Here is a 24,163-nt window from a genome sequence, read left to right as displayed (position 1 = left end):
AGTAATTACATTCAGCAGAAAATCATAGGTAAAAGGAGGCACAAGGGTAAGAGCACTTGATTTTCAAAAGAGCCAACTTTTCTAAACTGCGCTCTATACAACAAGATATTAAATGGGATCAAATTCTAGAAATATTAAAACACTGAGGAAAATAAGAGTGCTTTAAAAGCACATTTAGAAAAGGGCCAAGATATACAGCCAGGTCCATAAATATTGGGACATCGACACAATTCTAATCTTTTTGGCTCTATACACCACCACAATGGATTTGAAATGAAACAAACAAGATGTGCTTTAACTGCAGACCTTCAGCTTTTATTTGAGGTTATTTACATCCAAATCAGGTGAACGGTGTAGGAATTACAACAGTTTGTATATGTGCCTCCCACTTTTTAAAGGGACAAAAGTAATGGGACAATTGGCTGCTCAGCTGTTCCATGGCCTGTTGTGTGTTATTCCCTCATAATCCCATTTACAAGGAGCAGATAAAAGGTCCCGTGTTCATTTCAAGTGTGCTATTTGCATTTGGAATCTGTTGCTGTCAACTCTCAATATGAGATCCAAAGAGCTGTCACTATCAGTAAAGCAAGCCATCATTAGGCTGAAAAAAACAAACCCATCAGAGAGATAGCAAAAACATTAGGTGTGGCCAAATCAACTGTTTGGAACATCCTTAACATCCTCCGGTGAGCTCAGCAACACCAGAAGACCACAGAAAACAACTGTGGTGGATGACCGAAGAATTATTTCCCTGGTGAAGAAAACACCCTTCACAACAGTTGGCCAGATCAAGAACACTCTCCAGGAGGTAGGTGTGTGAAGGACAACAAATCAAGAGAAGACTTCACCAGAGTGAATACAGAGGGTTCACCACAAGATGTAAACCATTGGTGAGCCTCAAAAACAGGAAGGCCAGATTAGAGTTTGCCAAAAAACATCTAAAAAGCCTTCACAGTTCTGGAACAACATCCTATGGACAGATGAGACCAAGATCAACTTGTACCAGAGTGATGGGATGAGAAGAATATGGAGAAGGAAAAGAACTGCTCATGATCTAAAGCATACCACCTCATAAGTGAAGCATGGTGGTGGTAGTATCATGGCGTGGGCATGTATGGCTGCCAATGGAACTGGTTCTCTTGTATTTATTGATGATATGACTGCTGACAAAAGCAATAGGATGAATTCTGCAGTGTTTCGGGCAATATTATCTGCTCATATTCAGCAAAATGCTTCAGAACTCATTGGACGGCGCTTCACAGTGCAGATGGACAATGACCCAAAGCATACTGTGAAAGCAACCAAAGAGTTTAAGGGAAAGAAGTGGAATGTTATGCAATGGCCAAGTCAATCACCTGACCTGAATCTGATTGAGCATGCATATCACTTGCTGAAGACAAAAATGAAGGGAAAATGCCCCAAGAACAAGGAGGAACTGAAGACAGTTGCAGTAGAGGACTGACAGAGCATCACCAGGAATGAAACCCAGCGTCTGGTGATATCTATGCGTTCCAGACTTCAGGCTGTAATTGACTGCAAAGGATTTGCAACCAAGTATTAAAAAGTGAAAGTTTGATGGATGATTGTTAATCTGTCCCATTACTTTTGGTCCCTTAAAAAGTGAGAGACACATTCAAACTGTTGTAATTCCTACACTGTTCACCCGATTTGGATGTAAATACCCTCAAATTAAAGCTGAAAGTCTGCAGTTAAAGCACACCTTGTTTGTTTCATTTCAAATCCATTGTGGTGGTGTATAGAGCCAAAAAAGATTAGAATTGTGTCGATGTTCCAATATTTATGGACCTGACTGTATATACCTGGTAACTAATATACACTATTGGAGGGGATAAGGGACTATATCCAAGAATTTGCATATGAAAACATTAGTAGTAATCAGCATTGATTTATGAAAGATCGCTCTTGCCAGACCAATCTGTTAACATTCAATGAGGAAGGGAACAGTCATTTAGATGGAGGAATGTCTGTGGACATGGTGTATCTAAATTTTGCCAAGGAATTTGATACAGTCCCCAACAAACACTTAATTTAGAAATCGAGGTCAGTTGGCAGACACAGAGTATTACCTGGATAGAAAAGTAGTTACAAGGGAGCATCCAAAGGGTGGCGATAAATAGGGTGTACCCAGAATGGCCTGGAGTTGTCATCGCTTACCCCAAAGCTGTGTCCTGGGACCAATTAGGTTTATTTATTAATAAATAATATAGAGGTTTAATGTTAATACTGTAAACTAATGCACTTGAGAGCTAAAAATATGAACGAAAGTTACTCGCTAATGGGAGAAACTTTGGGGGAATCCAGGATGGCAAAACAACTGGGGGTCCAGTAGATCACAGACTTAGCAATACAATGCAAAACTGTATCAAGCAAAGCTATTAGACTATTAGCATGCATTAAAATGGGTATTTACTCAAGCAATAAGACAAATTCTACCACTTTACAAAACTCTGCCACATCTTGAGTATGACTTTTACCTGGAAGAATGGTCAAACATTCCTACAGACACACTCCTAAACCATGTCGACAGAAGAGTTGAAGCAATTATAGCTGCAAAGGGTGGACCAACTCAATATTGAACCCTATGGACTAAGACTGGGATGCCATTAAAGTTCATGTGCGTGTAAAGGCATGTGTCCCAATACTTATGGTAATATAATGTATGTGGACACTAGGAGGCAGACCCAACAAAGCTTTTGCCGGTGTTCAATCGTCTGAAGGTAGCTGTATATAACCCATTATCCATCAATCAATTCCTGTGCCCTATACAGGTAGTCCCTGTATACAAACAGGTTCTATAGGTCTGCTCTTATAGCGGCGCTCCAGCCAAAAGGGGACGTTCTGCTTTAAGTAATCCTCCCCTGCCACATTTGGCAGGTCTTTTTTTTGGGGTGGGAGTACCTACTTTTGACACGTACCCGCTCCCACTTCCGCTCAGGTCGCCATTCCCCCTCCCTCCTTGCAGTCTTCTGGGACACATTACAGATCCCAGATGACTGCCAAACCATTCAGTAGGCGCAACGCGACTCATGCACGAACAGTGGGCACCTGGCTGTGAAGCCGCAAGCGGCCCCAGCTGGATGCCCATAGTTGAAATGCCAGCGCCTGGGAGAGAGCCCGTGGGAAGGGGCGGCTTGGGTGAGCACATCGCTGAATCCTGGGACAAGTAAGTGTGTGTTTATTAAAACGTCATCATCTGCAGTTTATGTAGCTGCTGGCTTTTAATAAACCCCAAAATGACTGGAGCTCCTCTAAGTTGAATTTTTATGCAAATTGGAAAAGGTAAATTTTTTTAAGTGCAATTTCAGCCAAAAAATTTTTTTTTTTACGTTTTTGATAGCTAGCATAGGTAAGGGTTAACACCCTTGTAAGGTTTGTTTTGCTGTCTGTGCCCCTGTTCAGAAGATTTCAGCTCACTTCCTGTGCCAATTGGATTTTGAAGATTTTGTGTTGTTGTGGAAACAAGGATTGGTGATAAAACTTCAGTGGAGATACCTTCTTCCCCCCCATAACTCAGGAATGAATTTCCCTTCCTAGGGGTAGATTTCCTCTCACCTCCTTTGGTTGCCCTCCATTTATTTGTAAGTCATATGGAAGTCGGAAGTTTGTAATTCGGGACAGGGGGGGTTGACTACCTGTACTGTAGTAAAGGGGAGTTGGTTAATGGGAGAGCTGACTCGCTTTAAAATTAACAGCTAGCAGGCTTCAACATCACAGGAAGCTTGTTAAATGCCTGCTAAAGCTTGCCAACTACTTGTTTAACCACTTCAGCTCTGGAAGGTTTTACCCCCTTCCTTGCCAGGCCATTTTTTGCGATACGGCACTGCAATGCTCTGACAATTGCGCGGTCGTGCAACGCCGTACCCAATCAAAATTGATGTCCTTTTTTCCCCACAAATAGCGCTTTCTTTTGGTGGTATATGATCACCTCTGTGGGTTTTATTTTTTTGCGCTATGAACAAAAAAAAAAAAAAAAAAAAAAAAAAAAAGAATTTTGAAAAAATAAAAAAAAATTAATTTTTACTTTCTGCTATAAAACATATCCAATAAAAAGAAATGTAAAAAAATCAAATTTCTTCATCAGTTTAGGCCAATTTATATTCTGCTACATGTTTTTGGTAAAAAAAAAAATAAATAAATACAAATCCTAAAAAGTATACATTGGTTTGTGCAAAAGTTATAGCATCTACAAACTATGGAACAGATTTATGGACTTTTTATTTTTTTTATTGGTTTTTACTAGTAATGGCGGCAATCAGCAATTTTTAGTGGGCCTGCGACATTGCGGCGAACAAATCTGACACCAAGTGACACTTTTTAAGGACCAGCGACACCAATACAGTGATCAGTGCTAAAAAAAAATGCATGGTCACTGTGTAAGTGACACTGGCAGGGAAGGGGTTAACATTAAGGGTGATCAAAGGGTTAAGTGTGCTCCTAGGGAATGCTTTCTAACTGTGTGGGGGATGGAATGATTGAAGGCAAGAGACATCTGTGTTCCTGATTAGCATTAACACAAGATCTCTCTCTTCCTCTGTGACAAAACAGTGATCTGCCTTGTTTATATAGGCAGACCGCCGTTCTGCCTCTTCTACGAACGATCGGCGGGTCCGCTGGACTTGCTGATTGGCTCCTGCTGTGTCCAATCACAGATAAAGGGCGTCTCAGGCGCCGCGCGCACCACAGAGCAGACAACAGGAATCACATACAGGTACGTGATCTTGCGCTTAAGGGCCGCCCTGCCGCAGTTATTGTACATGGGGCAGTCTAAGTGGTTAAGCAACAGTCAGCACTCCCATTAAAATCTGCTTAACATACCCATACTGGAACTAAAAAGTCTATCTTAACGTAACACTAAACTCTGGTTTAAAATTATATGCATTCTTGTCGCAAAAGTACCTACTATTGCCATCAGCATCCTCCACATCTCCAAATTCCTTTTTTTAAATGGCTGTAATTGGACTTCTTGTTAGAGGGTTGATACATTCATTCTCCATGGTCCCACTGCATGTAGGAATGTAACCACCTTCTGTGGCTCACTCCTGAGATGGACTATGTACTACGAGATTTATAGTGTGCATAGAGCGGTGCAAATGACCCCAATGAATGCGCACTGCTTGTTCCAAACAAAAGTAAAAAGGGAAAAGGAGAGGATTGGGAGCTCACAAAAGGATATTACAAGAAGGCAGAAAAACACAGTAAGAAACAATTTCATGAAAAATAGAATAAAAGTAGCAGATATGAACAAATTATTTTCAGAGAATAATGGATATCATTTAGTGTCACAAAGCAGTGTTTCTCAACTCCAGTCCTCAAGGTGCCCCAACAGGTCATGTTTTCAGAATTTCCCTCAGATGAAACAGCTATGGTAATTACTAAGGCAGTAAAACTGATCAAATCACCTGCGCAAAATAATTGGAAGCCTGAAAACATGACCTGTTTAGGTGCCTTGAGGACTGGAGTTGAGAAAACATTGCATTAAAGGCTTCAACATACCTGCTTAAAGGTTGCCTAAAGCATTACAAATGCTTGGCAAAAGCTTGCTGGACACACTGCTTTAATACAAAGTGACACTATCAGAATAAGGCCAAAAAGATCTTTAAATGCAGAACATATGAATGTACCTCACCTAAGCAAAGACATTTTATTCAGTCCATCTGAGCTGATGCCATCACGGGAGAGAAGATTACTGAGTTGTAACTCCTGGTTATCTGCCATTCGCAAAAGATGACCAAGCTCCTGCTGCTGCATTGTTCTCATTTGCTGTTCAATTTCCTCAGCTATTATTGGGCTCCCAGTGTATGAGCTAGGGCCATATTGCCCTGACTGAGCTGAGAATCCTGGGTAATATGTCCCAGGATAGATGCCATTGTTTGGGCTCATGGAAAATGGCACAGTATAACTACCATAGCCATATGGTGAACGGCCATAGTAGTATGGATTATCAGAGTTCTGAAATTTGTAATAAGATGTCAGAGGAACAGAGGGGTAGCTATCACTCTGAGAAGAAGGAGCAGACTCATCATCCGTGTCCAGAAAATGAAGCTGAGGGCTTTGATTTTTAAGAGCAGGCTTCTGCTCAGGGTTGTTCGGGTCCCATAGACGCCGGTTAGCTCCACCACGCCCTCTACCACGGACACCTTTGGTGGAAACGATGGGAAGTGGCTTGGTGCTGCTTAGTTCCGGTGTTCCAGTAGTGTTGGATAAGTCTGTGTTGGCTGGAAGAATAAGAATGCCTCTTCCTTTGCCCTTTGGTTCAGCTGACTTTTCTCTCGGCTCCTTCTTTTCCATATCAGTGTTGCATTTGTAAGTAGATCTCTCCCCAAATCTCCTGGACCTGTTCTCTTCATTGTTATGGCGATGTATTGATTCTTTATTCAATTCATAATTGTCTCGGCTCTTGGAGCTATCAGCTTTGCTTGGGCAGCCATCAGTGAATCCCTGTCTTTTTTTCACTTTGATCCTACTTGCTTTCGCTCCATCCAACCACTCGTAATCTTCCTCAAATGAGTCTGTCGAAGACAACGATTTCTGTTTCTTTGAAAGTATCTTTTCTTTCCGATCTCCAGTACTCTTCTCTCTTTCTTGACATTTCTTACTCACCTCTGCCAAAACCCCTTCTTCGCTGCTATTGTTGCTTCCAGCAGAACTGGTGCTACAAGTTCGTGTGCGAGTTCTTCGCTTGTCTGAATGGGAATACCGTTTAGTCTGACCAGACTTATACTCCTCCTTTCCTTGTCTTGATAAATAGGTTTCTTCACCAGTCCTGTTATTTTTCTCTCTTTCTGATCTTTTGCATTTGTCATTCTTGGTAGCTTTATTGCCATCTTCTAGAGGAGGCTTGTGACTTTTGATTGCATTGACAAGGCCTTCCTCAGTTACAATTTTCAGTTGTTCGGTTTTTCCTACAATATCTTCTGTCACGTCACTTAGGGATTCCTTCACAGGGGTCTGAAGACGTCTTCCTGGCTGGTAAATCAACCGATCTGGCTTTTTGGCTCTCTTGGCACTTTTTCGATCCGGAGTCTCTGGTCCATCATGCTCCATGTCATTCTCCTCCCGAATGTGATCTCTAGAGGCAGCAGATAAGTTTATCCCATTAACAACAGATTCACTGTCATTTGCTTTCTCGCTTTGAAGACCCTCAGTGTGATTGATTCCATTTTCAGAAAAATCCAGTTTAGGCTTATTTCGCAATCTTGATAGGCCAGGTTTGTAGATCTCAATGTCTGGACGTCTGTTGTCCTTCCTCTGTCGGGTTTCCTTCATCTCCTTTACAGTCCCTAAACAACAAAACAGCAAAACTGTAATACCTCTTGGAGCTTAGATAAATGCGAACACCACCACATATACAGTACACATACAGTCATGAAGAAACACAATACTAAAATACAACTTCTGTAAATGAAGCAAAGTGTAAATCTTTGGGGTAAATTTAAAAAAAAAAAAAAAAAAAAAAACTTAGTTTATAACATGAAGTTTTCATAAATTTTAATTTGATACTCTCCCTGTCAAAGCAGAAATGTCAGCCCAGAGTCAGAATGTAAGGCCCCATGGGGACTGCCTTATTTCCTCCCTGAGCTCAGTGCTAATGACTGACTGCCTGGGTTTTTGCAGTGTTCATCTGTCAAACAAAATTTGCAGCAAAGCACTGGAGCTCTACAGCAAAAAAAGTTTTAAATAAAACGATTTGGCACCTATTTATCCTTGTTTTAGTAAAAGTCACAAGTCGCCAGGCTTTTTTTATCCTGGAGATGTAGTTTACAAGAAATATAGGGGCCCACAATAGAAAAAGCAGTTCCAACCTTTTCCCTAATTCAATGTCATTTTGTTGCCAACTGAATAAAAGTATTTCCCATCAGACCCCCTGTCCCTGGTGTGGGACATGAGGAGAAATCCACCAAAAAGGAAAAGTTGATGGTAATAAGCTTATAGATTTAAAAAAACTTACAATTATACACAAGCGACATTTTTTTCCTTACTTTTGGATTGAGTGAGGAATATATACACAACATGCTGGAAAGGTTTTCCTTCACTTTCTATAATAGCTATAAAAATTATACGAGAGCAATCTCTCCAAAATTAGAAAAAATTCTTTTGTAGAAGTCACAAGTGTCCCCAATGGAAGGTTTCTCCTTTATTTCTGTTCTGATAGAAACTCAACATTTTAAGGCATTGCATCACTCTGTCTTGTTCACTGTGGTCACTAATAAACCAGAGAGTCTCCCTAGTAGGGGTCCGATGCCACCCCGATGATAGCACCTCCCGGCAATCAAACCCTAAAATAGACAGGCACCAGAGTGTGGATGCCCATACTTTCAAGTGGCCGGGAGGAAGTGAACATCCTTCAAAGCAGAAAGTGTCATGACCTATTGTGGGGACAGAGCAGGCATTATCTTGGTCCTCAGCCTACCACACAGGGGACCTGCCCAGGCAGAAACACTATCACTGGAAAAAATGTGGGAACAAACACCACAGGGGAACCGATGACCACCGGTGCCACTGCCCGCATCAGAAGGAACAGGCCGAAAAAAAAAAAAAAAAAAATCAACAAGCTGCTGGAGTTACCTGCACCAGTCAAGCAGCAAGGTCCAGCACATGTCTTTAGGGAAAAACCCCTCAGGTAAGCAACCTGACCAGGAACACAGGACCTAGATGTCTGAGGGGAGGGGGTCCATCAATCATAATTATCAGAGCCAGGGGAAATAAAAACTTGACGAAGTGTACTCCTGGACGATTGGAAACAAAAAGCAACTGAGGATGAGGGGGGAGGAAGGGGAATTGCTTTCTGCTTTGCGTTTCCTGTTGAAGGCTGAGCCAACCATCTCTCATCAAGTAACTGTTCTGCAAGATGATTTGGGAATGTCTGGTTTTACTACTCTTTTAAAGTGGTTGTAAATGCCTAATGTGAAAACGAACAAAGCACATCCCTCTATAGTGTGTACTTGCCTCTATTTAAAGCAGTGCGATTTCTGTCTGCTGCCTCACTCTTCTGCTATCTGCACAAGTCACTTCTGACAGGTTGTGCTGACTTCAAGTAATTGAGGATGGGTGCTCCATCACACAGCCTGTGACTTGACAGCCTCAGCAGTGCATGTTTTCCCATGAGGCTCCATAGAGGAGGGGGGGGGGGGGGCAGTCCATTCTCTTCATTCAGGCCTCAGATTACGCTCAGCTCCCTGTCCTATGCAGTGCAGTGTGTGACATCATATCCCCACCCCCCGCCTTCTGAAGTTCACAGATGCTGTGTAAACTGTACACCTTGACGACTGTGGAGGGGAGAGAGCTTCAGTAAACAAGATAAACCAGTACAACTTATGTAGGAGGATTGGTTTCATCTCAGTGTATAACCCGAGGCCAGTCACTTCAGTTGTTCTATGTACAAGTTTACAACCACTTACGAAATAGATTTTTTTTTTTTTTTATGCAATTCTGTCATCGGACGGAGTGAAAACTATAGTTAGAAAGTTTGCAAAACAAGGATGGACTGCTTTCTACCCAAACCAAAAGGCAAGGCTTTCTTTTTAGTTTTGGACAGAGCAGAGATGGATTAGAATACCAGTCAGGTTTTTATGGCTTTGACCCCATTAGGCCCCATTTACAAATGCGCAGATTTTTGTGTGCTACAGCTACACACAACACTCCAAAGTAGCCCATGTAACATTTTGCAGCGTTCTGGTTTACGTGTTTTACCGCATTTAAGGTGCCATTAACATCTTGCTACCCAGGCCAATTCTGATATTTCTCTTCTACATGTAAAAATCATAATTTGTTTGCTTAGAACACCCAAATATATATTTTAGCAGATGGCTAGAGAATAAAATGGTGGGCGTTGCCATTTTTTACATCACACGGTATTTAGCCGGGAAATGTTGATCGGCTTAGCAAACCACAGTACAGAGCCCTGCGTTTACCAACATAGGGCTCTGTACACAAAGCAGAGATGTGGCAGTGTTTTTCTCCCTACAAAAGCAGGAAGAAATACCAGCTGCATTGATAAGTAGAGGCAGCACATACCGCACACTTTACACCTGTTAGCCACACAGTTAACCCCTCGATTGCTCCTAGATGTTAACCGCTTCCCAGCCAGTGTCATTAGTACAGTCACAGCATATAGTATTATCACTGATCAATATATTAGTGTCACTGGTGATGTCAGTGTGTGTGTCTCTCCCCTCCAGCATCAGATAGTGTCAGATTGTCCACCGCACTATAAACACTCAGGACCAAAAGTATGAGAAAAGATTCACAGCCCGTGTCTCTTTTCTCATACTTTGGTCCCAAGTGTTTATCATAGTTGATGATTACACAATTTTGTGGCTATTGAGGAAATTGCTCACCTTGTTGTAGGGGCTGTTTACAGGTGTTTAAGACATTTTTAATGCATTTAATAAAATTTTATTTTTATACATCACTGTGTCATATTATTCCATTAGGAGGTTTCAGCATCTAAAAGTCCCATTACTCTATTTCTTTTTGTTCTATGCAATCCGGGATGTGGTGCTGTATTTCGGTTGATATACGCTATTCTAATCTAATGATAGTTTTCTATTCAAGATACATTAATAATTTAATTTATTCAGCATGAAATGGAGCTTAGTTATGTAGCATGAGGCTGTATATCCTGCAATGTTTACATTTTTGGTTAACTCATTCAATTAATAAAAGCTTTTCACACAATTTCACAGTAACCATGAGATAAAACACAGTTCAGGAATATTCCTTTTATCCCATTGTTTTGCAAATCTATGTACACTACAAACTATGATTGATATTGCTGTTTTACTAACCTGACAGCTTATTTTTCTAAATAGGGAACCTTCATTTGGTTTGCAAATATTAAAGATTGTAACTACCAGCAAGAATGAGTCCTTACATTTAAAGAGCACCTGTCATTTCAGATCCATCATGGCAGTGCCCGTTAGCGGGCATCCACTCATCTGCTGCCGCCATGTGCCTCACCTTGTTGTGTCACTGCCGTATCACCAGCCGTCCCATTAAAGTCAATGAGACTGTCGGTGAGTCAACAGCGAGTCAGAGGAGGAGCCACAGAGGGACAGAGGACAGTTGCTCTTTAAAAATTATGATTTTAATCAAGCCTTTTTACTAGTTATTTAAATCGACTTGATTTCACATAAACCAATATACAATTTAGGTTTTTTGGCATGTAACAGAATACATTTCGGCCTAAATTTATGAGGAAATTTAGAAGTTTTTTTTATTGGATAGGTTTTAAAGCATAAAGTAAAAAAAATATTCTTTTTTCTTCAAAATTTTCCGTCTGTTCCAATTTAAATGGGGGTAAAAAAAACCTCAGTGGTGATCAAATACCTCTAATAGAAAGTTCTATTTGTGTGAAAAAATGATATAAAATTTTGTTTGGGTACAGCATTCCATGACCGTGCAATTGTCAGTTAAAGTAGCACAGTACTGAATAGCACAAAATAGCACACCCTGGTAATGAAGTGGGTTGAATCTTCCAGAAGTCAAGTGGTTAAAATTTTGTAAACCAAAAACCAAACAATGGTACCCAAGAATCTCCACAGACGATGCCTTGAAAGCCATTACAGATTACCAGTTTAGAGTTACACAGGAGGTCTGGTGCTAGGATTAATGCTCTGACACTCACGGCCACACCTCACATGTTTACATGTGCATGCGGGACCTACACGCACGTTCTTAGTTGCCAGTGAGAGAGAGAGGGGGGGGGGTGTGAGGGGCGCTTTACATTTCTTACATTTTTTTATTATTTAATTTAACCACTTCAGCCCCGGACCATTTGGCTGCCTAAAGACCAGAGGACTTTTTCCAATTTGGCACTGCATCGCTTTAACTGCTAATTGCGCGGCCATGCAATGTTGTACCCAAACGAAATTTGCGTCCTTTTCTTCACACAAATAGAGCTTTCTTTTGATGGTATTTGATCACCTCTGCAGTTTTTATTTTTTGCGCTATAAACAGAAAAAGACCAAAAATTTTGAAAAAAAAAAAAGATATTTTTTACTTTTTGTTATAAAAAAAATCCAATAAACTCAATTTTAGTCATACATTTGGGCCAAAATGTATTCAGCCACATGTCTTTGGTAAAAAAAAATTGTCAATAAGCGTATATTTATTGGTTTGCGCAAAAGTTATAGCGTCTACAAGCTAGGGTACATTTTCTGGAATTTACACAGCTTTTAGTTTATGACTGCCTATGTCATTTCTTGAGGTGCTAAAATGGCAGGGCAGTACAACCCCCCCCCCCCCCCAAATGACCCCATTTTGGAAAGTAGACAGCCCAAGGAAATTGCTGAGATGCATGTTGAGCCCATTTGAATATTAATTTTTTTTGTCCCAAGTGATTGAATGACAAAAAAAAAAAAAAAAAAAAAGAAAAAAAAATTACAAAAAGTTGTCACTAAATGATATATTGCTCACACAGGCCATGGGCATATGTGGAATTACACCCCAAAATACATTCAGCTGCTTCTCCTGAGTATGGGGATACCACATGTGTGGGACTTTTTGGGAGCCTAGCCGCGTACGGGGCCCCGAAAACCAATCACCGCCTTCAGGATTTCTAAGGGCGTAAATTTTTGATTTCACTCCTCACTACCTATCACAGTTTTAAAGGCCATAAAATGCCCAGATGGCACAAACCCCCCCAAATGACCCCATTTTGGAAAGTAGACACCCCAAGCTATTTGCTGACAGGCATGTTGAGTCCATGGAATATTTTATATTTTGACACAAGTTGCGGGAAAGTGACAATTTTTTTTTTTTTTTTTTTTTTTTTTGCACAAAGTTGTCACTAAATGATATATTGCTCACACAGGCCATGGGCATATGTGGAATTGCACCCCAAAATACATTTAGCTGCTTCTCCTGAGTATGGGGATACCACATGTGTGGGACTTTTTGGGAGCCTATCTGCGTACAGGGCTCCGAAAACCAATCACCGCCTTCAGGATTTCTAAGGGTGTAAATTTTTGATTTCACTCTTCACTGCCTATCACAGTTTCGGAGGTCATGGAATGCCCAGGTGGCACAAACCCCCCCCAAATAACCCCATTTTGGAAAGTAGACACCCCAAGCTATTTGCTGAGAGGCATGGTGAGTATTTTGCAGCTCTCATTTGTTTTTGAAAATGAAGAAAGACAAGAAAAAACATTTTTTTTTTCTTTTTTCAAAACTTTGTGACAAAAAGTGAGGTCTGCAAAATACTCACTATACCTCTCAGCAAATAGCTTGGGGTGTCTACTTTCCAAAATGGGGTCATTTGGGGGGGGGTTGTGCCACCTGGGCATTCCATGGCCTCCGAAACTGTGATAGGTAGTGAAGAGTGAAATCAAAAATTCACGCCCTTAGAAAGCCTGAAGGTGGTGCTTGGTTTTCGGGGTCCCGTACGAGGCTAGGCTCCCAAAAAGTCTCACACATGTGATATCCCCGTACTCAGGAGAAGCAATAGAATGTATTTTGGGGTGTAATTTCACATATACCCATGGCATGTTTGAGCAATATATTTAGTGACAACTTTGTGCAAAAAAAATTTGTCTCTTTCCCGCAACTTGTGTCACAATATAAAATATTCCATGGACTCGACATGACTCTCAGCAAATAGCTTGGGGTGTCTACTTTCCAAAATGGGGTCATTTGGGGGGGGGGTTTGAACTGTCCTGGCATTTTATGCACAACATTTAGAAGCTTATGTCACACATCACCCACTCTTCTAACCATTTGAAGACAAAGCCCTTTCTGATACTTTTTGTTTACATGAAAACATTTTTTTTTTTTGCAAGAAAATTACTTTAAACCCCCAAACATATATTTTTTTAAAGCAAATGCCCTACAGATTAAAATGGTGGGCATTTCATTTTTTTTTTCACACATTATTTGCGCAGCGATTTTTCAAATGCATTTTTTGGGCAAAAAACACACTTTTTTAAATTTTAATGCACTAAAACACACTTGCCCAAATGTTTGATGAAATAAAAAAGATGATCTTAGGCCGAGTACATGGATACCAAACATAACATGCTTTAAAATTGCGCACAAACGTGCAGTGGCGACAAACTAGATACATTTTTAAAAGCCTTTACAGGTTACCACTTTAGATTTACAGAGAAGGTCTACTGCTAAAATTACTGCCCTCGATCTGACCTTTGCGGTGACATCTCACATGCATGGTGCAATTGCTGTTTACATTTGACGCCAGACCGACGCTTGCGTTCGCCTTTGCGCGAGAGCAGGGAGGGACAGGGGTGCTTTTTTTTTTTTTTTTTTTTTTTTTTATTATTTTTTTGATTTTGTTTTTATCTTATTTTTAAACTGTTCCTTTCATTTTTATGTTTTTTAATCATTTTTATTGTTATCTCAGGGAATGTAAATATCCCCTATGATAGCAATAGGTCGTGACAGGTACTTTTTTTCAAAAAAATTGGGGTCTATTAGACCCTAGATCTCTCCTCTGCCCTTAAAGCATCTGACCACACCAAGATCGGTGTGATAAAATGCTTTCCCAATTTCCCAATGGCGCTGTTTACATCCAGCGAAATCTAAGTCATGAAATGCTCGTAGCTTCCGGTTTCTTAGGCCATAGAGATGTTTGGAGCCACTCTGGTCTCTGATAAACTCTATGGTCAGCTGGCTGAATCACCGGCTGCATTCTCAGGTTCCCTGTTGAGACAGGAGAGCCAGAGAAAAACACGGAAGACGGTGTGTGGGGGGGGGGGGGGGCATTCCCTCCCACTGCCTGTAAAAGCAGTCTAGAGGCTAATTAGCCGCTAGGATTGCTTTTACATGAAAGCCGACCGCTGGCTGAAAAGAATGATATCAAGATGATACCTAAACCTGCAGGCATCATTCTGGTATAACCACTCAAAGTCGTGAATGGCGTACCTGAAGACAAAAAAATGGTTAACAATAAAACACAGTTAACGGTAAAGTATTGCATACCTGAAAGGCAAACATGATAAAACATAATAATAATAATAATAAAACATTGCAGAATAGAATACAGTAAAAAAGAGCAGAACAATAGAGAGAGAATAGAGAGAGAGAGAGAGAGAACAATAAAACAATAACTATTTTTTTTTATTTTACATATTTTTTTTTTTTTTTTTTTTTACACTTTTTTTTGTAACTAACTTTTATAACTGTAACCGGTTCCAGGTTCGGGTCTCTCAAAATGCGATGGCATCTTGGGAGACCCTGTGAAAGTGTGCCTAGTCTGTGCAATGCTGTACCCTACGCTAATACTCAACTAGTGCATGGTAGCGTTCAAAACATTCACCAATGCAAAGACCAGGATTGTCAGGACAGGAGGGACAATAATAGCGGGTGTCACGCCTATATCCGCGCTTGCTGCAGACACAACATCTTTTTTGGGGGGGTTCGTTGGGTAGGGGTACTCGGGAGGACATAAAGAAAATGCCTCTCATGCAGCCGACTGCATTTGGTTGGGGATGTGAATGGGGGAAGTACGGGCGCTGCAGAAGTAGTGGGTTCCCAATTAGGATTGGCGAATGCAGCAGGAAGGGCATTATGGGCACGACAGGCCTGTGTTTGTCTTCTTCTTGGTGGCAGCGGGACACTACTTGTGCTTGCCACCTCACCAGCTTGAACTGCACTTATGCGACTCGCCACGTCACCAAGTGTTACTGCAGTGCTGGTTTGACTACGACCGGGGTGTACTAGGCCGCTGGTGCTTGCCAGTTCACCAAAACGCTACCAAAAAAACTGTTAGCGATCGCAGGGATCAGGCCTGACTCTGCGAACGCTGCAGTTATGCGTTTAGTGTTTTGTAAGTGACAGTGATCAATCGATACTGCACTTCGGTGGGCTGGGCCGGGCGGAGGGGCAAAACGCAGGTGCTAGCAGGTATCTGGGCTGATCCCGCTAACACTGCGTTTTTGGGAACCCTAAACTGCTGGGGATGCTAGTATAGATCTGATCGGATCAAATATTGATCCGTTCAGATACTATACCACTAAGTGAGGCGTATGCTGCGTGCGTGGGTGTTAGCGGTACTGGCGCTAATCTGACGCTGCCTGGGGCGACGCATATCACCACCGGGCGATCAGGGGGCTAAACCTTTATTCAGTAATATACAGCGGGTTCCCTGACACTATTAAAAATAAATGAACTAATCAGCGTCACCCGTAACAGTTATACAGTGATCAGTGGTGAAAGGGTTAACTAGGGGGCAATCAAGGGGTTAAAACATTTATTAGGTAGTATATGGGGGCCCGTCGCTATAAAACGCTGACGGCGAACCTAAATATTTACTTCCCTAACTAGCGTCACCAGTGACAATAATACAGCGATCAGAAAAATGATCGCTTAGCGACACTGGCGACGGGAGGTGATCAAGGGGTTAAAATTTTATTAGGGGGGGTAAGGGGGGTATCCTAGACCTAAAGAGGGCTACCACTAACTACCCTACCACACTAATTGTCACAAACTGACACCATGCAGTAGTCAGAGAAAAAAAAAAACTGCTTGGCGTCAGTGTGACGGGGGGGAGGGGTGATCGGGGGGTGTAATGTGTGCCTGGCATGTTCTACTGTGTGTGTAGTGTTGTGCACTCACATTGCAGTCTTCTCTCCTCGGCGCCGGAATGGAAAATACCAAGCCGAGGAGAGATGACATAATTTCCTCTGCCTCTGTGTACTACACAGAGGCAGGGGAAGATTCTCATTGGCTGGGAGCGATCGCGAAGGGGGGGCCACGAATGGATGGCCTCCCCCTCATCTCTGATCGCTGCCAGACCAAAGCCGACCGCCTCGGGCACCAGGGGGGGGGGGGTCCGATCGGACCCCCCGCCCGCGGAAAGGCAATCACATATAGAGGTCGACCGATATATCGGCCGATATTTGGTGTTTTTTACTTAATCGGCATCGGCCGATTGTGCTGATAAAAAAAGCCGATATAGCTTCAGCGCGACTTGCAAAAGACTTCTGTAATAGAAGTCAATGCCAGTTGCCTGTGTGAAGCGACTTCTCCCCCTCTCTGGGCAGCCTGCCAAATCTGATAAAAAGAACCTGAAGGATACAATGTTTACACTTATGAATGAACTCAATTCCGTGTGTAGAAGTTCTCAGTTTAACCATTTAACCACTTGCTTACAGGGCACTTAAACCCCCCTCCTATCCAGACCAATTTTTAGCTTTCAGCGCTAACGCATTTTGAATGACAATTGCGCGGTCATACAACGTTGTACCCAAATGAAATTTTTATCATTTTTTTTCCCACAAATAGAGCTTTCTTTTGGTGGTATTTGATCACCTCTGCGGTTTTTACTTTTTGTTAAAAAAATGTAATAACCTGAATTTTTTTTAAAAAAAAAAAATTTTTTTTATATTTTGTTATAAAAAATTTTTAACGGGTACTTTTTCTTCTTCATTGATGTACGTTGATGAGGCGGCAGTGATGGGCACTGATGGGTGGCAGTGATGGGCCGCACTGACAGGTGGCACTGATTGGCACTACAGGTGGGCATTGATAGGTGGCACTGTGGGCACTGTTAGGTGGCACTGATGAGGAATGTGTTGTGCTTCCACTTCGGGACCGATGTCCCTGACATCTGAGCCGGTGATCGGCTTTTTTCTCTACTCGCGCTGTCAGCGCGAGTAAAAAAAAAAACGATTACCGATCTTCCTGTTTACATCATGTGATCAGCTGTCATTGGCTGACAGCTGATCACATGGTAAGGGGCCGGGACCGGCCCCTTACTCAGATCGGTGATCAGCCGAGTCTCCCTGCGCGAGCGTGCACAGGGGAGGACGTCATATGACGTCCTCCCGGGAATGACGGCCACAGCGCGGATGTCTAGTGGTTAAAGACTAAATCTTTTCTGACATTTGTTGCTTACAAGTAAAAATCCTGTATTTTCTGCTAGAAAATCACTTAGAACCCCCAAACATTATATATATATATATATTTTTTTAGCAGAGACCCTAGGGAATAAAATAGCGGTTGTTGCAATATTTTATGTCACACGGTATTTGCGCAGCGGTCTTTCAAATGCAATTTTTTTTTTAAAAATACACTAATAAATTTAAAAAAAAAACTAAGCAGTAAAGTTAGCCCATTTTTTTTCCATCCAGAAGTTTTGATTACCTGTTTTTGTGTATTTAATATTTAAGAGAGGTTTTTTTATATTTTTTTTTATCTAAATTCTACATACAAGTGAACTGATTGGAGGTTTGTTTTGTTTAATAAATGTTTAAATGTAAAAAAATTTCCGTATCACTGAAGGTTGCTTTCACACTGGAGCGGGCATGCGTTGACGGTAAAAGACTGCTAGTTTTAGCGGCTCTTTACCATCATTTTAGCGGCGCTATTCGGCTGCTAGCAGGTCGCTTATAACCCAGCTAGCGGCCGAGGAAGGGGTTAAATGCGCCCCTGAAGCGCCGCTGCCAAAACGCTTTACAGGCGATTCGACAGCGGTGCGCATTCATTTCAATGGGCAGGAGTGGTGGTATACACCGCTCCAAAGATGCTGCTTGCCGGACTTTTTTTAATATCCTGCCAGTGCATCGCCTCAGTGTGAAAGCACTCGAGCTTTCACACTGAGACTGCAGGGGAGCCGTTTGACAGGCACTTTACAGGTGCTATTTTTAGCCCAAAAGCGCCTGAAAAACACCCCATTGTGAAAGGGGTCTTAGATTTTATGAGATGAAGGTAAAAAAAAAAAAAAAAAAAAAAAATCGGCCTAATATATCGGCATCACATATCGGCCATCGGCCACCGCGATTTGTAAATATCGGCATCGGCCAGAGAAAAACCCATATCGGTCGACCTCTAATCACATACCAGGTACGTGATTTTGCCTGCCCGTGCCATTCTGCCGCAGTATATCTGCGTGAGGCGGTCGTCAAGTGGTTAAGTGTATTTAACACTTGCCTTTATTTTTGTTAAAAACTCTACTGCAGTCACAATGAGGGATCCCTTGTGAAAGCACGGGCCATGACAGGTCCGTTTTATGGAGAAATCTGAAGTTTTTCAGACTTCAGATATCTCTTCTGGCCTCCAAAGCATCTGATCAAACCAAGATCGATTTTTTTATATTTTCCATATATCTATCTATAGATATAGATACGATAGACGCTATACTGTAAAGATGGTGATAAGCAACTTACAGTGAGACTATGATAGTGTGGTGGCAGGCAATCTGACAGTAATCAGTGATAATACTGTACTAATGAGACTGGCTGGGAAGGAGTTAAGATCTAGGGACAATTAAGGGGTTAACTGTGTTCCTACCAAGTATAATGTGTGCTGCATTTACTTTCTGATCTGGCTGTTTCTCCCAGCTTTTCAGGGAGAACAGACAGCCAGATCGTTATTTCTATGTACGCAGAGTTCTGTGTGTTTGTAAACACACAGAACTCTCTGTGATGGGACACAATCGATCAGCAGGTTTTAGACTAAATCATTGGCCAAAATATGACGCCAAACTCATGCTGTGTCCAATCACAGCACAGGTGCACGCCCCAAACCAGGAAGAAGGTCTGTCACATACATGACTGTACCTGCCGCCCGCTGTATATTTACTGTTAGCGGGCGGCAGGTGGTTTACAAGCCGATCAACAAACCAACCAAAACCAGAAGTGATGAAAACCTTGTTGCTTCTGGTTTCTGACAACAAAGAGCGGTGTTCCTTCCACTCTTCCTAGTGAATGGGACTGAAACAATTGCATCATTACCAGGCTCCTCAGACAGGAGAGTCTGGTAATAGTGGCGGGGGGGGGGGGGGGGATCCATTCTGCTGCCTGTTGAAGTGGCCGGCGGTATAGCCCTTCGAAACACTACTATATGAAAGAGCATTATCTGCATCGTTCCGGTATGACCGCTGAAACTCTAGAAGTCATAGGACTTCCTATGAGTGGCAACTGGTTAACAATTTATGGCACCACAAGCAGGACTCGCATTTTTCATGTGTCCCCAGAATGCGCAGGTGTGAATGGGGCCTAGGGGCAGGGCTTGAGAACTTTGCTTTGAATATAAAAGCCAGCTAAAAAGTGAGGAGCTAGTTTTTTTGTTTTGTTTTTTTTAACTAACACAGCTTTATTTCCAACGACAAAACCCCTTTTCTTATATGCAATGATGATGGGATTTGTCGAGCCCTGCCCTAGAGAAAAAAAAAAATTGTAGTACTTTCCAATTTTTTTATGCAACATATTACCACAAAGGTCTAGGAAACAAAATTGCAGTAACAAACGCATTCAAGTTAATTTGGGTGGTGAAATATAAAAGCCGGGGGTTGCACCGAGTAAATAGGTAACAAACTTGTAAAACCTGGCAACGTGTATCACAATCAATGTTTTCAAGCACAGGCGTCCCAACGCGTGTGTATATTTTTTTTAGGGGGGGGATTATATGTACAGTAAAAAACTGAATTGAGTAACTTGATGTGAGAGCGTTGTGGGAGACAAACATTTTTTTTATATATATTGTGACTTGATATACAAGCGATGTCTTGATATACATGTAGCGTCACGTCACAATTGAGTATAAAAGAGAAGAGAGGCGCCTCTAAGTGCAATACGGTTACATTTAATGAAGGTACAATGTTTACCAACTCACATGGTTGATGATTAAAAGAGGCACATCTAAGTATGCAGGCATCCGGGGTAAAGCTGTCCACATAGAACGCCCTCCGCACCGCCATCGATGTCATTCCTTCCACGAGTGCTTCAAGCCACGCTTTCAGATCGCTCTATTGCAGGGTAGTCTTCCCAGTCACAAATCGCAGACTGACAGCGGAGAGAGCCGGTGGTGCGGAGGATGGTCTATAGACTATGTGGACAGCTTTAGACCGGATGCCTGCATACAGTACTTAGATGTGTCTGTTTTAATCGTCAACCATGTTAGTTAAACTGTTAGCTAAATGTTGTACCTTCATTAACCACTTTAAGAGCGGGCCTATTTTTCAATCTTATTGTTTACAAGTTAAAATCGGCTTATTTTGCTAGAAAAAAATATTAAATTGTTTTTTCCTAACACCCTAGAGAATAAATGGCAGTCAATACTTTGTCACACCGTATTAGCTCAATTTTTATTTATATTGTGAAAGATAACGTTACGCCGAGTAAATTGATACCCAACATGTCACGCTTCAAAATTGCGACAAACTTTTACTTATCCTTAAAAATCTTCATAGGCGACATTTAAAAAAATTCTACAGGTTGCATGTTTTGAGTTACAGAGGAGGTCTAGGGCTAGATCTACTCTCGCTCTACCGATCACTGTGATACCACATGTGTGGTTTGAACACCATTTTCATATGCAGGTGCTACTCAAGTGGGACGGGGTGCATTTAAAAAAAAAAATTCTTAATTTATTTTACCTTTTATTTTTCATTTTTACACTGTTCTTTAAAAAAAGAAATAAAAATTGTGTCACTTTTATTCCTATTACAAGGAATGTAAATATCCCCTGTAATAAAAAAAAAAAAAGGACCTCTTAAATATGAGTCAAAAAGACCTCAGATCTCATATTTACACTAAAATGCAATAAAAAAAAAAAAAAAGTCTCTTTAAGAGCTATGGGCGGAAGTGACGTTTTGAAGTCACTTCCGCCCTGCAATGGTATGGAGACAGGTGGGGGCGATCTTCCCCTCACTCAGCTCCATACCGGGAGACAGGAGTAGACACGATCGGCTCCGGTAAAGCGGCGCAGGGTACCGGAGCGTGGCAGGAGGGGCCCTCTCCAGCCACCGATAAAAGTGATCTTGCGGCGAATCTGCCGCAGAGACCACTTTTATCTGAAAGTGGACCGCCCACTGAAGAGGATACTGGGATTATGGCAGCTAGCTGCTGCCATAACAATATTCCTCTTCAAACAGCCGGCATATAACAACGGCGGGCGGTCTGTAAGTGGTTAAATGTAACCATATTGCTACACTTAGTGGCGCCTCTCTTCTCTTTTATACACTGTACCTTCTGCTGGATTTTGCTTCTAATCCCCTTGTGGAGGCTGCCATTTTTAGTTGGACATTTTCTGGTTACACAACCTATCACATTGCTTTAATCTTTTTATATGGACTATAAACTGAAGGACTTATGAATAAATGGTTGTGGATCGAATCATCTGAGATTCCTTTATTTCTTATGGGGAAATTTGCTTTTATATAAAAGTGCTTTGGATTACAAGCATGTTTTCGGAATGAATTATGCTCGCAATCCAAGGTTTTACTGTACTTGAGCGTAACTTTAAATTTTTTACAATTAAAAAATGTTTTTTTTTTTTTTCTTCCCATCACATGGGGACAAAGAGTTCAATATGTGATGATTTCTTTGGTAACAGTTTCTCTTTAACGAGACACCCAGAGTTTAAAAGACCCTCCACGTCTCTCCTGTGCTCCACTGAGTGTAATGCAAATCGCACCGCATTACATTCATCACTTCTGGGTCAGCAACAATAACACATATCCGCTCTCCTTCCCTTTATCGGGCAGCACTCACTATGCCAGGTCCAGGAACACAAATGGACAAGCAACGCCCAAAATACAGCGCGGTTGGGTGGGGGGGGGGGGGGCGGGAATTGGCACGCGGGGTGTGTGGAAGCATTTGGGCGGCAGCGTAGCTACCCGAATGCCTCCAGTGAACCACAAAAGCCCAGGTGTCCAGCCCTGCCTAAGGCCCCTTTCACACTTATACGACTTGTCCCATGTTTTTGTACTGCAAAATCGCATGACAAGTCATTCTCCAGGATTTTCAATGACTACCATTCATATTGGCACAACTTTAAGTCGTGCCGACTTCAAAAGTAGTCCCTGCACTACTTTGGTCCAACTTCCATGCGAGTTGATGTCCATAGACCTCAATGTTAAACCCTCAAGTAGCATGCAAATCGTACCTGAATATATAGACACGATTGCAGTACGAATTAGTAAGCACAAGCTGTGCTTACAGGAATGGCAGGAAAAGGAATTGCCTCACACCATGTATGTTTTCATTGGTTAATGCCAAAGTTGTCGCAAAGTCGTACAAAGTAGTACTGATCCCAAATCGCGGCAAAATCATGGCGGTAAAATCGCGTGACTTTGAAGTTGCACAAGTGTGAAAGGGGCCTAAGGGAGATTCACCCTCTCCATCTGTCCTGGTGAACTCATACCTCCCAACTTTTTCAGATGGGAATGAGGCACACCTATCAGCAAAAGTACACAGGCATAAGACACACCCCTTGCCACACCCCCTTAAAAGGAGAATTGTAAAAAAAAAAAAAAAAAAAAAAAAACCACACAAGATTGGTTAAACCCACAAATGCTTTTATTTACCACTACTATTCCATTATATTGTCTTTTGGAATTTACAAATGCAGCAATTTAGATATCAGATGAAAGGTTTAGCGCTAGAAAACACTTGATAGATAAAAAGTGCATTTTACACACACATCTATATAGATCAGACCAAAATGAGGAGGAATGAGGGACATTGCTCCAAATCAGGGACAGTCGGGAGCAATGGTGAACTCTATTACCAAGAGTGAAAGGATATATCCAATTTTGGGTTGTCACCAGAACAGGAATAGAGGAGAAATCTTCCAATGGGGACACTACATCTGGGACTCCCTCAGAGTGAGTTGCTCTCACTTCCTGCTGTAGCTATGAGACAGGAAGTTAAAAAAAAAAAAAAAAAGAGAGAGAGATTACTCCAATGGGACAGAGATGACAGGGGTTCTCTTCCTCTTTATTATTTGCCTAGTATGAAGGTGTCACGGTAGCCCCTGTCTCCTGGTCTGTGCACTGTGTCCCCTCGTCCCTGTGTCACCCCTTCTCACAGGGTAAGTTGTGCTGTGAGGGGTCATGTGACCCCTCCAGGCAGGCGGGACCCCGGTGGGACTCGCGCTCTCCTTCTCCACTCACCTCGGCTTCCCGCGCTTTCCCCAGCTGCCAGCAAGTCCCGCAATTCAGAGGCAGAAATCCTAACCCTCTCCAACGTCGCCGCCATCTTACCAGCGACCGCCAGGAATCAAAACAAGAAGTGAGGTATGAGACGACGGCGAGCCCGCTGGTCCAAAACGCATGCCTGACGCTATACAGACATGACCACTGTGTTGTTCAACGTGACTGTACGGAGTGACGTGCGGGCGTGGCCATGTTATTGTACGGACGGTGTCCTGTCAAAAAGTCCGACCGCGTGTATTGCGCATGCGC

At 42.1% G+C, this 24,163-nt stretch overlaps 2 protein-coding genes across 2 annotated transcripts in view; one reads left to right on the top strand and one right to left on the bottom strand.

Moving 5' to 3' along the window:
• SMG6 (SMG6 nonsense mediated mRNA decay factor) overlaps nt 1-24,092 on the bottom strand; it is a 507,574-nt gene extending 483,482 nt beyond the window's left edge. Inside the window, 2 exon segments of the mRNA XM_073616608.1 lie at nt 5,648-7,301; nt 23,873-24,092. Coding sequence (XP_073472709.1) covers nt 5,648-7,301; nt 23,873-23,957 — 1,739 coding nt within the window. The 5' untranslated portion in view covers nt 23,958-24,092.
• Nucleotides 23,215-24,163, top strand: part of SRR (serine racemase) — a 22,454-nt gene continuing 21,505 nt past the window's right edge. The window contains exon 1 of the mRNA XM_073616610.1: nt 23,215-23,995. The gene's annotated coding sequence lies outside the window, so the exon portion shown is untranslated. The remainder of the gene's footprint in view (nt 23,996-24,163) is intronic.

The sequence above is a fragment of the Aquarana catesbeiana genome, linkage group LG02 (genome assembly GCF_042186555.1).
Source record: "Aquarana catesbeiana isolate 2022-GZ linkage group LG02, ASM4218655v1, whole genome shotgun sequence".
NCBI classification, from domain to species: Eukaryota; Metazoa; Chordata; class Amphibia; order Anura; family Ranidae; genus Aquarana; species Aquarana catesbeiana.
This window is presented reverse-complemented; position numbering and strand designations above follow the sequence as displayed.